We start from the raw sequence: 15873 nt of genomic DNA, 5'->3' as shown, positions 1-15873 counted from the left end.
CGATTGTAGAATTGCATTCTCCTCATTTTCATTGTCTTATCATGCTCTTTCTGCTTGTCCTTACTTCAATTCAAATTATTCTAACCCCTTCTTAAACATGCAAAATAATATTAATAATAATAATAGAGATTGTGACGTAAAATGGTAGCAAAACGCATTACTTCCAATAAGATACAACAATAATTAAAAAAGCCTTAATCCCAAATAAATGGGACATTATATGAATCATTTTTTACCACTTAATTTTGATAGACACAAGTAATGATCAATATCATAAAAAATAATTTAGTTTTGATAGACACAAGTAATGATCAATGTTATAAAAAAATAATTTGAATTTACGATGACCATTAACTCAGCACAATCCTCTTAGACTTAAAACTTCTCGATGAGCTAAAATGATTTATAATTAGTATCATTTCATTACTTATTAATTTTTTATTTAACTGCTAAAAAAAAAGGAGCTCTTCAGGTATGACGGTTATTGCCCCCTAGATCAAAGTTTCTTTTAGTTATTTATTAACCCCCCATAGGAGGGACCTATTACTAAGTCATAGTGGATTCCCAGAGAGTCACAAAAGCGGACTACTCGTGATTAATTTACTCATTCACTATAAGCGAAGACAATATTAAGTCATCAACGCCAATGCAGAGAATCAAATTGGGATTGAACGTCTCCAACTTCCAAGACTTACTACTAAGCCACCACACTTGGTGGTTTACTTGCCAATTCATTGTCAATTGCAACAATGACAACTTGCAGAATACTGCTGCTCTAATTAAACAATAAGCGAACCATGAGGGAAGTTGAAAGAAGAAGGATCAAATTTCTGACTCCTCTCAATATTTTCCTTTTAAACTCTCTTCTTTCTTTCTGACTTAACCTTTCTCCCAATTCAATTGACATTGCAAACCTCGCTACACAACTTGCAAATGGCCAATTCGGTGCAATTTTCCCTTCTTTCAATTCCATTTTCGTACCCAATTCAACCCCCTTCTTCGCAAATTATTCCATTTCCATTTATTGATATTCTGCCTTGACCTTGTCCATCTATCGATGTCTGCAACTCCACTAACTTCTCTAATAAAATGAACCAGATTGACCACTCTTTCTTAAGAATCCTGGAACAGGGATTTATTTATGTGCAGCGGAAGCCAAATTCACCAACAACTAACACCAAAAAGAAGCGGCCAGCAAAGGTTTCCAATAGTTAGCTCTACTCATGACGGATTATTCTGAATCCAAACAGAAAAACTTGTATGTTAGAAGAATTTTCCTTTTTTACTTTCATTTCAAGTAGAGAACTATTGGAATTATTGTTTTTATGTATAAATAAAATCAACTTAAACAGATGATATTTTTTATTAAGTGGCATACACATCAGCACGTTGTGTGATTTTGTAAATTTATTTATATGTTTTAGCTTATATATATATATATATATATATATATATATATACATAAAAGATTTATTTTTTACAATTGATGAAGAAGTTTATCAATCTATTTGGTATTGAGTTTTAAAGGCTGAAATTATTTTTTTGAATAAAAATATTATTTTAAATATTGTTAAAGAAATTAATTTAAAATCATTATTTTATTATTATTTTAAATACTGTGGACCCGATGAAATACCAATTGAAGTGTGGAAATATTTGGGAGATATGGGAGTGACATGGTTAACTAAATTATTTAATAAGATTCTAAACTCAAAGAAAATACCTGATGAATGGAGGAAGAGTATTTTAGTACCTATTTTTAAAAATAAGGGAGACATACAGAGTTACTCAAACTATCGGGGAATTAAACTCATGAGCCATACTATGAAGTTGTAGGAGAGAGTTGTGGAGCATCGACTACGTCATGATACTTCTATCTCTCTCAATCAATTTGGTTTCATGCCCGGTCGTTCAACTATGGAAGCGATCTTTCTCATTAGAAGCTTGATGGAAAAATATAGAGATGTGAAGAAAGATCTACACATGGTTTTTATTGATTTGGAGAAGGCTTATGATAGTGTTCCAAGAGAGGTCTTATGGAATGTGTTAGAACAAAAGAGGGTATCTATTAGATACATACAAGTATTGAAAGATATGTATGAAGGAGCAACTACTATTGTGCGCACAGTGAGAGGGGACACAAGAGATTTTCCGATCTCAATTGGATTACACCAAGGATCAGCCATAAGCCCTTACCTTTTTACATTAGTTTTAGATGAACTGACGAAACATATACAAGAGAGTATTCCTTGGTGCATGATGTTTGCGGATGATATTGTTTTGATAGATGAGACACGAGAAGGAGTCAATAGGAAGCTAGAACTTTGAAGAAGTACTCTAGAGTCAAAGGGTTTTAAGTTAAGTAGAACGAAAACAGAATACATGCATTGCAAGTTCAGTGAAGGCCAAACTGGTGATAGGGAATGAGTTAGTTTGAATGGAGTGGTATTGTTCCAAAGTAATCACTTTAAATATCTAGGCTCAGTCCTTCAAATAGATGGGGGATGTGAGGAGGATGTTAGTCATAGGATTAAAGCCGGATGGTTGAAGTGGAGACGTGCCACGGGAGTTTTATGTGATCGTAAGATTCCCAATAAATTAAAAGGAAAATTTTACCGTACAGCCATACGACCGGCTATGTTATATGGTAGTGAGTGTTGGGCACTGAAAGAGTCGTATGCATCTAAGATAAGAGTTGCAGAGATGAAAATGTTAAGGTGGATGAGTGGCCATACTAGACTATATAAAGTCCGTAATTAGAGTATTAGAGAAAAGGTAGGAGTAGTGCCAATTGAAGATAAGTTGAGAGAAGGGAGATTGAGGTGATTTGGTCATGTGAAGCGTAGACATACGGAGGCTCCAGTTAGACAAGTAGAGCACATTAGGTTAGAAGATAGAAAGGAAAAAAGGGGTAGACCTAAATTGACTTGGAGGAGAGTAGTACAACATGATTTAGAAGTATTACACATTTCTGAGGATTTAACCTAAAATCAGTGGAAAAAGCGAATCCATATAGCCGACCTCAAATTTTTGGGATAAAGGCTTAGTTAAGTTGAGTTGAGTTGAGTATTATGACTAAAACTTATTAAATTTAATTTTTAATTATTTTTTAATATTATTTAATTAATATATTTAAAAAAATAATTTTATTAATAACAATGTTACAAACAATTTTAAAAAATATGAAATTATTTAAGATGTTGAATTTAGTGAGATTGGCTGTGATCCAGCTAAATTCGCTCAAAGGAGGAACTTCCAAGTTCCAACCTGGTCAATACGCCGTCGGTTTCGCACAATAAACTGACGATTTTCCAAAACGAACAGCTTTACAAAGCGGTAATTATTAATTTGGTGCTCAAAACGACATCGTTTCCCTTAAATGGGGGCAGTAATTAAGAAACATCCGGCTCTATTCGGTGGCCTTGCTTATCGACAGGAACTACTCAACCAACCTTTCGCTGTTATCTTACGCGTTCCGAAAAGTCGCCATTTTTAACCGTCAACGATCTGCACAGTCTTCTTTTCAAGCCTCATCCTCCTTTCTCCATTTTCAAAATTTGATTCAGGTAAACTTTCTCTTTCTGTAGATTGCTGTGGTTCTATCTCGAATGAAAATTGATCATGAAATGCCCAAGTAAAGATTAAAACTTTGTACCAATTAGTGTTGTTTTCAGCTATAGATTGATTCTTCCTTGTAAACTTTGAAGAGCAATGCCATTGTTTCAATTCCTGCTTGTAGTAGTTTTGGTCTGGAATTCCCTGGAAAATGGGAGTGCTGGGATCACCAGTACTTTTATTCGCTCCGAATGGCCATCTACTGATATCCCACTTGACAATCAAGTATTTGAAATTCCGAAAGGTCATAGTGCCCCACAGCAAGTATGTTTTTTTTGCCCTTTTGCTAATTAAGTCTTGTGGTTTAAAGGTTCTGCTTTTGCTTTTTATCTGATTTGTTTAATTGGTGATTTAGGTGCATATCACTCAAGGGGACTATGATGGTAAGGCTGTGATTATCTCTTGGGTTACAGCTGATGAAACGGGTCTTAGTATTGTGAAATATGGTATATTGGTGAACAAATATGAGTTTAGTGCTCAGGGAACTGTAACCAATTACACCTTTTCCAACTATAAGTCTGGCTATATTCATCACTGCCTTGTTGATAGCCTTGAGGTAGATGTTAATCCATTTTTTTAATTGTTATTATTTTTGTGATTTTATTTGTCACAGTAATGGAATCTTAAATTGTTAAATATGTTTCTTTTAGTATGACACCAAGTACTATTACAAGATTGGAGAGGGTGATTCTTCTCGCGAATTTTGGTTCCGAACACCTCCAAAGATAGATCCAGATGCTCCCTACACTTTTGGTATTATTGGTGAGATATTTTCTTTTTCTCCCCCTTATTACCATCTCTCGAAGGGTATCATTTGAATCTGTTTTTTGCTTAGTGAGTATTGTGCTTTTCTTTTAAAGATGATGTTTCTTCAGATCTTTTTTGGAAGCTGAATAATGTGTTGTAAGAGCACGTTTGTTAGTTCAAAACCATGGTTGTCTTCATAGTGTTCTTATTCTCAATTGGTTCCTGAATATTTTAGGTGATTTGGGTCAAACATATAATTCTCTTTCCACTCTCGAGCATTACGTGCAGAGTGGGGGACAGATTGTCTTATTTGTTGGTGATCTCTCATATGCTGATAGATATCAATACAATGAAGTTGGTATTAGATGGGACTCATGGGGCCGTTTTGTTGAGCGTAGTGCTGCATATCAACCATGGATTTGGTCTGCTGGGAATCATGAGATAGAGTACATGCCAGAAATGGTACCTTCAATTTTCTTTTCCATTATTTTATGCTCTTGCTGTTGATCTGTATTTTTTTCCTATATGATTCAATCAATAGTTTTATTTATATGTAATGCCAATCATTGTTTGTCATCATCTGTTACCTCATGCACATGCCCATTTTTCCAGGGGGAGGTCCTTCCATTTAAATCATATCTGCATAGATTTGCTACTCCTCATGCTGCTTCAAAAAGTAGCAATCCTCTTTGGTATGCTGTACGGCGAGCATCTGCTCACATCATTGTCCTCTCCAGCTATTCTTCTTATGGTAATATACTGTTTGCTATTGCTAGCCTGTTTTGGTTGCAAGTACCTTCTCTGCTCCTAATCATTATTGACATTCATCCACATAAAATTGCAGAGTTTCTATTTTGGTTCACTTTGCTGTCGATTATTTTTAATTATAAGTCATCTTTCTTTGTGGATATCAAGAATTTGCTAAAATTTTTGAACCAGTGAAATATACTCCTCAATGGAGATGGCTTAGAGAAGAGTTGAAAAGGGTAGACAGGGAGAAGACACCTTGGCTTATTGTTCTCATGCATGTGCCTATCTACAATAGTAACTTAGCCCACTATATGGAAGGTGAAAGTATGCGTTCTGTGTTTGAGAGCTGGTTTGTCTGCTTCAAAGTTGACCTCGTTTTTGCAGGCCATGTCCATGCCTATGAAAGATCAGTAAGTATATTCTCTCGTCATTTTCACAGTTTTGGAGGAAAAAAAAATGACAGCTATCACAGCAAATGAAGGAAGAGTACAAATTGTATTCTCGCAATACCACATGTCATTTTAAAACATCAACAGAGCACTTTCATTGAGGGAAAAATTTCATTGCATGTTATAGGATGAGCAAGTTCTTTTAAGTATATATTTGGAGATTGCAAACCAGCAGCCAGTTCTCTTACATTCATCATTTTCTCTGACATGACTTCTGGGTTAAAGAAAGCATTATACTTCCAACAAATTCATCATATTCCAACAATTGCACTCCAAGAATTAATCAACATAGAAATGGTAGCAAAAACACCACATTTGGCTGCTCTCTTTTATTTTGTGTAGCCAAGATGCTCCCAAAGTGCCTCAAACTGAGGAAATTCATGGAGCTGCAAACCCTCATATCTCTAGTAACATGGCTTTGAAAAACTTGCCAATTTTCTTAGCACACAACACACATAATCTGTCATCATGCTATTCTAAAATTTGTTGGCAAGTTTTTGTTTTATCTCATAAAAGAGTGAATGCTATTTGCAGTATCGTATCTCAAACATACACTATAATGTGTCAAGCGGTGACCGATATCCTACACCTGACAAATCAGCGCCAGTGTACATAACTGTTGGAGATGGTGGAAATCAGGAAGGTCTTGCTGGAAGGTTAGGCAAAATATTAATATTCATACTTTTAAAATTCAAGTTACCTTCTTCTATGAAATGGGATCTTTATGTTTCATTTTTGCTATTGGTTATTAGGTTTTGGGACCCACAACCAGAATATTCTGCCTTCCGTGAGGCCAGTTATGGTCATTCTACCTTGGAGATTAGGAATAGAACCCATGCATTCTACCACTGGAACCGAAATGATGATGGCAGAAAAGTACCGACTGATTCAGTAATATTCCACAACCAATACTGGTAAGTATGATCTTTTGGCCCTAGTCCTTCTTATGAAGTACTCTCAGTGCCTATATCTCCTTAGCCATTGATATGTGCCAGTATTGCAGTAGGGCATCAAGATCTTTGAAATGACGAGGATTGTGTTTTTATAAATTGACTACATAACAAAATATGAGCTGGAAAATTTTGCATGTTGTTTATCTACTGCCCGGAGTTGTGAAAGCAATTGTGAAGTAATGCATTGAAATCGTGGTATTCGTTAACAAAGTCTTTCTGCTTGGAGAACATTGGTGTAAAACGGGTGTCTTATGTCTCTCAAACATGAATTTCAAAAGAATTTAACTCTGCACCTCAGCCTGTGCCTCGTTGTCTTGGATTTTCCTAGAGCTTTGGCATTTAGGCCTTACAACTGCTCAGAAAGGATAAAATAACTACAAAACTGAATCAATATGTTGTAGCAATGTTTTTTGTGGTTCTCTTTCTTGCATAATTCAGTTATCACTTCATTCCATGATTTTCAGCACTAAAGTGGATTGTCATGCAGGGCAAGCAATCTGCACAGAAGGAGACATCTTAAGGTTGGAGGACATGCTGGTTGCTGAAAGTAGTTGAATGGAAAACTGATTTATTCTTATATGCTGTCTTGTGCATATTGGGACTGCTGAATATTTTGCAATCTTGGTATTCACCAATCCATGTGGACAGATTGGAAGGTTTGGTCGACTTGGACAGTTCAGTCAGAGAAACATTTTAGCCATCTGCAGGTTGCAGCCTTGCAGGAAACAACTATCATGTATTTCCCAGCTACAGACTTTTCACACAGCATAGAAAAGAATGTCAAAATCTTAGACGTTAATCTGTATCATATTGTTGTTATAATATTTTGCACTCTATTGTACTTAATATAATATGCTGCACTTTATTCTAGTATTTTTGAATTATTTACTACTTTTCATTTTGCTGATTTCCAATTGCTGCTTAATTTAAATTACCCTAGATATCTGATGCATGGAAGATTACCGTAGTTGTAGAAGAGTTGTCAGCTGAGGTCACAATTGATAGAGATCGTGTATGAGCTCTAAAGCCCAAGAAGTAGTCTTCCCTCTCTTGTTTCTGAATCTTTCCCTTTCTCTCTCACACACATTTTCTGTGTTGCCAAACACAGATGCAGAATTTTATCTGCAACAATATCCAACCATATATATTCATCATTGCAAGCGCAATTTAAAAAACAAACTTTCTTGTTAAAACTAAATGCTGCTCATTTATCTTCTGAAGATTGATTCCTTGGTGCCAACATTTGAACCATCTGAACGAACAGAGAAATTCCCTACGGCATATTCCAACTTCCCGGTCAATGAAAAGGAAAAAGGAAAAAAAAAAAAAAAGAAAAAAAATGGAAAGCGTATCACTAATGCGAAGGAATCTCAAGAGACTACTATCAAGATGGTATTTCCAAACTTGAATACTCTCTTTTTAATACCCTTCGTCTTTTCCATTCAGTCTACTACAGTGCGATGTTCGTATACGATAGTATCGCATCAAAGAATTTGAAATTTTCATTTAATTCCTCTAAATAAAGTAAAACTACGCTCAATTTGAGATTCTTTTTCTTTTTTTATATATATTTAATTTTTCACAGCTTAAAACATGTTGAAATCTCATGGTTTGGCCTTCTTATGCAGAGAGAAGAACAAGGCATCCTTTATCTAATCTGTGGTGTCCACTTAAGATGGAAAAAAAGCTTTCCTGATTTAGCACCATCCAATGGAAAACTGTCTTGAATTTGCCCTTCTAATATAACCCTGGTAAGTGTCATGATACACCTTCCAATTTTACCCTGAAAAATTTGCTAAGTCCATTGATATTAGTTCAGTTGAAGTTTAAAAGAGCAATTTGAAGTAATAATGGCAATAATAGTGTGAAAACATTACCTTTCCAAAAGGATCATGGTTCCTTACTTCCAAAATTAGCATATCATGTAATGCATCCTCTACAATAAAGTCAAATGTTTGATTCCAAACAGGATTGCGGCTCTCATTTACAACCTGATGAAGCAGAATGCATCAATGAAGAAGAAGAAGAAGAAGAAGAAGAAAAAGAAAAGGATGAGGGAAAATGGTTGATCACTCATATAAAATGGAGTCTTTAAATCTTACCTTTGTCTTGACTTTTGTTTCGGATTTTTTCATCTTAAGGACAACATAAGGATCAACCTTTCCCATAAAGTCTCCTGCAGGCAAGTTTTCTGCAGCTACCACATTAACCGATAGCACTCCTTGCATGATAACATTTTTCTTCTGAGAGGGTGACGTTTTAAGAGCAGCATCATCTGTTTCGTTAGTTCCAGCCTTGATGGCCTTCTCTGAGGTGGTTGGCTGGAAATCAGGTTTAAAAGGATTTTTAAAGCTGCTCCCTGTTCCGTACGGACAGTACAAGAGTTCCAAGTGCACCTAAAGCCAAGTAGTAAGTGAAAATTCAGTAAAAATTTGCAATTTCAAGATGATCAGGCTTTTGATCTTCAAATTTGAAGGGGTATATTTTACTCGTTTGCGCTTGATAAATACTAAAAAGCAATGAAGAAGATCAAATTTTTGTTGAAATATTGTGTCACCTGACCCCTATATTTAGTATCTCTCTGAACCTCCAAATCCTTGACTAGTTTCAACCATACATCCTTCACTTTTCCAGGTTCAAGTTCCCTTAATGCCACTTGAGCACAACCAATGAGTTCAGAGGCCTGAACTCCTTCATCATCAAAAACTCTTACCGTCAAGCGTTGGGTTAAGGGATCTTCAACTTCGAACTCAAAGTGTTCATTCCAAATGGGATTCAATTGGTTATCCTGCAGATATGTACCGAGTTATTAGTTACAAAAATAATGCCACAGTGATTACAGAAAGTGAATGAACAAATACTAAAAGTGAATAGTGGTTGAGAATATGATTGGAGAAGTGAATGAATAGAATCCAATAGAAAAGGCAAAATCATGCAGAGAACAAGGATAAGGTGTCTTACAATTGTTTTGCTGGTTTTTGTTCTGTCACGTAGTGGACGTATAAACAAGATTGCATAAGGATCAGATTTCCCAATAATGTCTTTATTGGTTAACTCCTTGCCCTGAACTAGCCTCACCTCTAATATTCCAGCAGGCTTCACCTCCAGGTCACTAAAGAAGCAACATAATGATTTATGATCTCAGATTGCATCAGAAAAATATAAACTTTTGCTTCTCATTATAAATCACCAAGTAATTTTGGGGAAAAGAATTTAGGCCAGATCATACCTATAATCCCCAGGTAATATTGATACAATTTTCCGTATTGGCCACGTTATAGAATCTTCGATAGCATCCCGTATTGTTTCCTAAACCAAATAACAAGAGAATATCATTAGACCTAGAAGTCATTGCTGCTTATATTCTTATGAGCAAAAGAAATAGTAGCATCACTAATAATATCTCATTAGATGATATGATCCTCTTCGTAGCCTGGAGATGATTCTAGTAATACTGAGATTGGTTCCTAAGCAAGGTATGTCAACTAGCGATTAGTGTTGACTGTGGATACCACTGTTTGGAAGGTTACTTAAGCTTGGTGATATCTGTTTCTAAAATAATGTCAAATGATCAAAACTAGGAGATGGTTACTTCAAATGCCACTTAGCACCTTGTAACTGGAAGAAAACAAGATTTTAGTAAAAATATTCAGACGACAACTTTTGCAGAAATATGCTTGATTATCTGTTGATCTGAAATAGAGAAAAATGAATCTTCACAAGTGATGCATGTAGGCACAGTTAAAAAACCAGGAAACAAAGGTTTGTTCTTGCACCTCAATAGCATCAGAAATCCCAGGGATTGCTGATATCTCACCTCCAATAACTTTAAGACTAAAATCCAGCTTTTTCTGTAGGAAGAAGCATAAGAAAATTCATAACTTCTGAATTTAATAGATTACACAGTGTATGCAAATGAAAAGAGAGCCCTTGTATATAACTGATATTACCTTCACAAGCTTTAGGAAAGGTAAAAGCTAGAAGATAACAACTCACCTTTTCTCTCAAGGAATAAGAAACAGCACCAAAACCAGGAAATTCTTCAACTAGTGGTTTGAAGATTAACCTGAAAACCCCAGTGAATGCAATATTTTTTACCTAGATGAAGTTGAAACAGGAGAGAAAATGATAAGGAAGATCTTCTACACCTGGATAACTTGGAAATAGAGTTTAAAATGCACATAAATTCTTCATGCAAGCAAATAGCAATGTCTTTGAACAGGAGAATCCTACTCATAGTTACCCAAAACTGGGAAAATTTTATTTTTCACAAAAAAAAAAGGTAACAAAATGGTTCAATATATATATATGTATGCATATACGCTTCATTTGGCTCTAGCATGTACTAGAATCCGGGACATTACAGTCTAAGTTCAGTGGTATTCAAAGATAATGTGTAACCTGTATGGGAAGTGCTACACCAACTCTGGTATTGATATCAATTACAATATTTGGATTGCCATCCCACTGCATCTCCAATTCCATGGTGACACTCCCAGGTTCTCCATCTTCTTCAAGAATGGAAATTCCTATAGAGCATTAACAACTTGCTCGTGTCATTAATCAAGTCCAAAACTTGTTGCTCTCTCTCTCTCTCTCTCTCTCTCTCATATCATCTTAAAATTTTTGTGGATCATGTAATTAAATAAGTAATTAAATTCTGTATTTAACAGCAAAATAGGCAATCATTAACCTGACTAACCTGTAAATTGTGGAGCCACAGTGCCAAGGGTCAATTTGGAAAACTTGAGAGATGATAATATAACAGGTTTATATTGTTCAAGAATTGGCTCAACATTATTTCTTATCAACTCTGATGCTGCCTATCCCATTTCATAAAACTCAAAGAGTTAATGCATCATCGTGGAACAGAGGAAGAAACGGAAAGAAACAAACTATACCTCGTCAACATATGGCCAAATCTTGTCAAGTTGGAGGTTAAGCCAAGTTAACTGCAAAATATTTCACAAATGTTAGATCCTGCACTTGGGTTAGATCCCCGAATTGGGTCTTTGAGGAAGAGAGAATAATTGTTTTAACTCAACTTTTGCCTCTGTGCAAAGACGACCCAGGAAGGATAGAACTCTTCAGGCAGAAGTTTTCTTGAATCTTGCACTGTCATCTTCGCAAATGCAGCCACTGTCTTGGCCTAATAAAATACAAAATACTAACATTACTACGTTGAATCTTGAAACTGGACAAACCCAATGCAGAAACAGAGCATCTGAACAAATCCAAACTGCTACCAATTGAGAGCGACGAAAGGATCGATCGTTCTGGTAACGAGCGTATAGTACGATCAACCCAATTCCGATGGACATTCCAATGATCATTCCAGTAAAGAAAGACATTTTCTGATACTGTAAAGAAGCCAAAAAAACAACAAAAAAAGTCTACTTCCCTGTCTTCTTTTTCTTCTTCTTCCTGTCCTCAGCAAGAGGAATTTTCAAGGTTCCATTAGAAGATATCTAATAGTGTGTGAATGTTTCAAAGAGATAGAGGGAGGGATTGGATCAGAAAGTTAGTTTTTTTTTTTTAACGGATCAGGAGGTTAGTTAAGAAGGGTAAGTACTTGCGTGTGAGCACAAAGAGGGTCATTTTTATAGGGTGTCTTCCCACCATAACTTTAATTTGATATTAAAAACTCTCTAAATTTTAGATCTTTCTAACGTACAATAACAGATTTTTATATTAAAAAATTCTTTTAAATTACAGTGTAACATTTATAAATATAATTTCAACACTTTCTATAAAAGATAGATTCTCTCTTTCAAAGAAATCAAATCATTATGATGACATTAACATTTTTATGATAATTCCTAATATTAATTGAAATAGTCAATATTTTTTTAATGTGGAAGAAAATAAAGTAAAAATATATTATTTATCTTTCATTTTTTTAACTTGAAAATTTGCTGTGATAAGTTAAAGAGATTTTTGTGAAATAAAATTAAGGTTTTAAAATTTTTGTGAAATAAATTGAAATTAAGGGATGAAAATAAAATACAAAGTAAAATTTAGGGACGGGTTATAAAAATTACCTATATAAAGAAATTAGGAGTTTTATCTATTCTTTATATTTCTCTCTTACGATTTTGCAAAATTGCCTCTACTTTTTTAGAAATTCTTATTTAAACTTCACTAACCATTAATATAAGACACAATATGTGAATCCCACTTATATATTCAAAAAGTAAATCCCACCCTATATTTTAATTTTGGATCATGATATACCGAATATAAATATGAAAAATCTTACTTTTATATATATATTCTTATCATTTTATTTTAATTTAAAAAATACTCAAAATCGACTTAATTTTTAATAAGTTAAATTGAAATTGAAATAACTTAGTATTGAATCATTTATGAAAGTAATTAAATTTATAAAATTATTTTTATTTATTTATAATTATGTAATTAATCTTTAATTCAAATGCAATCAAGTTAATTTAAGTTTATATTTGATACCTTAAATTTATAATTATAATTATTGAATTAAATTTGAGTATTTTAAATATCTTATCAAGACGAGTTTAAAGAAATAAATTTAATTAAATAAAGTTAAATTTTTTAAATGTAAGTTTTATAATCGAGTCGAATTCATATTTAGCACTGTATTGATTTGAGTAAGCTCGAGTACACTCCTAGCTCTTTTGGTTGGTTCACTAATTAGAATTAGAAAGGATGTAGATGAAGAGAAACCACAAGAAGTTTTTTTTTTTTCTTGAGCCAACTGTAATACCCATCAGCAGGTCACTTATACGGTACCGTATGCCAATCAGGGACAGACTTAGCGGCATTTAACAGTTTTTTTTTTTTTTTTTTTCTTTCAAAAGCAGACAGACGCATAAACATGGTTTAGTAACATGATATACCTCTCGGTAAAATCATGAAAAATTATGGTAATTTTATCAAGGCATGCTAATCTATATAAGCCACATACACACACGTTATCTACAATCAATGTGAGATCCCGAAGAATTAGACTTCCACGCAGGAGACCACGTATACACAACTCATGTGTGGAGGGAATCCCATGCACACGCTAATTACCCCTCTCAGGAATTTTGATTTTTTTTTTCTTTCAAAGGCAGATAAATGCACACACATAGCTTAGTGACAAGACACACCTCATGGTAAAACCATGGCAATTTTACCAAGACATATTAATTCATATAAGTTACACACATGCTATCCATAATCGATGTGAAATCCCAAATGACCCATTTGATAGTTGATTGCATGTGATGAGGGAAAATTATATATTAAAGTAGTGATTTTATGTAGGTAAATTTATATAAAATTATAAATCAATAAATACGGAATATACAATTTTCTTAAAAAATAATTTATTTATTGATGTGTTAAATATTTATTAGTTTAACATACCATTTGCTCATCTTAAGTGGAATTACAGCATCATCATCCTATTATGCCATGACAAGATCGAATAAGATTTAGACTATATTTGGTAATATTAATTATTTCAGTAATTGTTAGATATTAGCTGTTAATGGTTAGTTATTTATATAGCTATTGAATCAGAAATATTTAGTAAAAATAGCTATTGATTGTTAGTTATTTATAAAGCTATTCAGAAAAAATAGCTGTTGAATTAGCTGTTAAATATAAAAATCGTGATATAATCTTATTGGCTCTATTTAAAACTCTCTCTCAACCTCTAAAAGTTAGAAGGGTTAATTTTTTATGAACTATTCTCACAACTTCTAAACATTATTATGCCATCGAAAAGAAATAGTATTTTGACCTTGGTTAAAATACTAAACGTTACCTTAAAAATTATTACCGAACATGGTCTAAATTTATTATAGAGACGAAATACTAAGTGTATTATGCCATCGAAAAGAAATAGTATTTTGACCTTGGTTAAAATACTAAACGTTATCTTAAAAATTGTTACCGAACAGAGTCTAAACTTGTTATAGAGATGATGAGCAGTATAATTTAATTAAGTCTAACCCATAAGAGATTATGTTTGGAAAATTTTGCATAGAATAATGCTAAGCTCAATTTTCTTTTTCTCAAATCTAAATTTTACCTCAATTTTTTCCGTCTTTTACTCAATTGATTAAACAAACACAGATTGCTGATGTCTGCTTGGAAAGCCTTCTTTTCTGCTGTTTTGCCTATTTATTCTATTCTCCTTGTTTCTAGTTGTATTGTAATGGTTGCCTGGATATGTTGGAATCCGAGTAAAATCTGTATATTCTTTTAAAAAGAAGGATTATACTCTCCTTTTTCTCTCCCAAAATAGCCTCTCCTCCTTTAATTTGGAGGCTTATTCTTTCTTTTTTTTTTCCTTAATTAATAGAGATAGTTGTTTCATATTCATGAATTTTTTCATAGATTTATTTATTGTTTTTCTCCTTTTGGAAGAGATTTTGGCTTGGCATAACTTTTATTTTTATCCTTTAAGATAGATTTTTTAGTTTGGAAGAAGAATTATCTCTGCAAATTTTTAAAATTTTTTACCTCAATCTACCTAATAGACAAGATAATTCTCAAGCAGACCATAAATACCAATGTAAGCTTTTGTGATATGAAGATGGTAAAAAATTTTTGGACCCATCTATTTAGAGAATTCTCACAAATAGATAAGGTGTTTGCACACTCCATTAATAAAAAATTATTATTCATATGTGACACCTATCATAATTTTAGTTAAAATAATATTTATTAATTGGTTAGATATATTAGTAGATAAGACTTACTCATCACAAATTAGGGAAAGAGATTTGGCATGGGCTACGCTTTCTTTTTCTTGGGCAGGCTCACAACGAAGCATGAAACATTAATCAATGCATTAAATTTTTTTCTGGAAAATTTTTTCTTAAAATCTTATAAAATATAATCTAAGCTATTTGGAAAATTATTGGGCTTGTATCATTCTCAACCATAATCTGGATTTAATCGATCAATTTAATTAAAAATTGAAAATTGATTTAATTCTATTTATTCATTAATCCTGAATTTTATGAATCTGTTATGAATTCGTATAAATCAGCTGAATAATTGGTAAATTCGAACATATTGATTACCACTATGCTCAGAATTTTTTTTTTCAATACACATATATATAATTATAATAATTAAATTACTATATAAAATAATTAATAATTATTAATATCAAATAATTGTAAATGAAACAGAAATTTTCTCTATTTTATTAATTAATGACTTACATAACTAATAATATTAACATAAATTATGTTATTAATACATTGACATAGATTATTAAATTATTTTTCTATTTTAGGCTTTGTTTGTTTAATATTTTCTTGAAAAATATTTTTCATATTTTTTAATATTTATATATTAAATTGTAATTTAAAATG

The 15873-nt window shown here is 33.0% G+C and overlaps 2 protein-coding genes across 3 annotated transcripts; one reads left to right on the top strand and one right to left on the bottom strand.

The window, feature by feature from the left end:
• The first annotated feature begins 3426 nt into the window (after window positions 1–3426).
• LOC110654016 (bifunctional purple acid phosphatase 26) lies at window positions 3427–7398 on the top strand. Of its 2 annotated transcripts, none has more exons than XM_021809863.2 (10): window positions 3427–3566; window positions 3675–3879; window positions 3971–4171; window positions 4266–4377; window positions 4598–4824; window positions 4975–5113; window positions 5302–5522; window positions 6096–6217; window positions 6314–6475; window positions 7002–7398. In XM_021809863.2, the coding sequence occupies exons 2-10, from the start codon at window positions 3712–3714 to the stop codon at window positions 7057–7059; spliced, it is 1410 nt and encodes a 469-aa protein (XP_021665555.2). In that variant the 5' UTR covers window positions 3427–3566; window positions 3675–3711; the 3' UTR covers window positions 7060–7398. The 2 variants fall into 2 exon arrangements, with proteins under 2 accessions (XP_021665555.2, XP_021665554.2); XM_021809862.2 differs by having other exon boundaries at window positions 3435–3566; window positions 3663–3879.
• Window positions 7399–7745: 347 nt separating this feature from the next.
• On the bottom strand, window positions 7746–11910 carry LOC110654017 (synaptotagmin-4-like). The gene is made up of 13 exons (XM_021809864.2): window positions 11761–11910; window positions 11554–11663; window positions 11416–11461; window positions 11217–11337; window positions 10916–11043; window positions 10511–10612; window positions 10291–10365; window positions 9744–9823; window positions 9476–9626; window positions 9072–9302; window positions 8617–8910; window positions 8392–8505; window positions 7746–8297 (listed from the first exon to the last, which is right to left on the bottom strand). Exons 1-13 carry the CDS (start codon window positions 11863–11865, stop codon window positions 8163–8165), a joined length of 1692 nt encoding a protein of 563 aa, XP_021665556.2. The 5' UTR covers window positions 11866–11910; the 3' UTR covers window positions 7746–8162.
• Window positions 11911–15873: the final 3963 nt, after the last annotated feature.

The sequence above is a fragment of the Hevea brasiliensis genome, chromosome 4 (assembly GCF_030052815.1).
Source record: "Hevea brasiliensis isolate MT/VB/25A 57/8 chromosome 4, ASM3005281v1, whole genome shotgun sequence".
Taxonomy (NCBI): domain Eukaryota; kingdom Viridiplantae; phylum Streptophyta; class Magnoliopsida; order Malpighiales; family Euphorbiaceae; genus Hevea; species Hevea brasiliensis.
The sequence above is the reverse complement of the archived record's forward strand: the minus strand, read 5'-3'. Positions and strand labels throughout refer to the sequence as shown.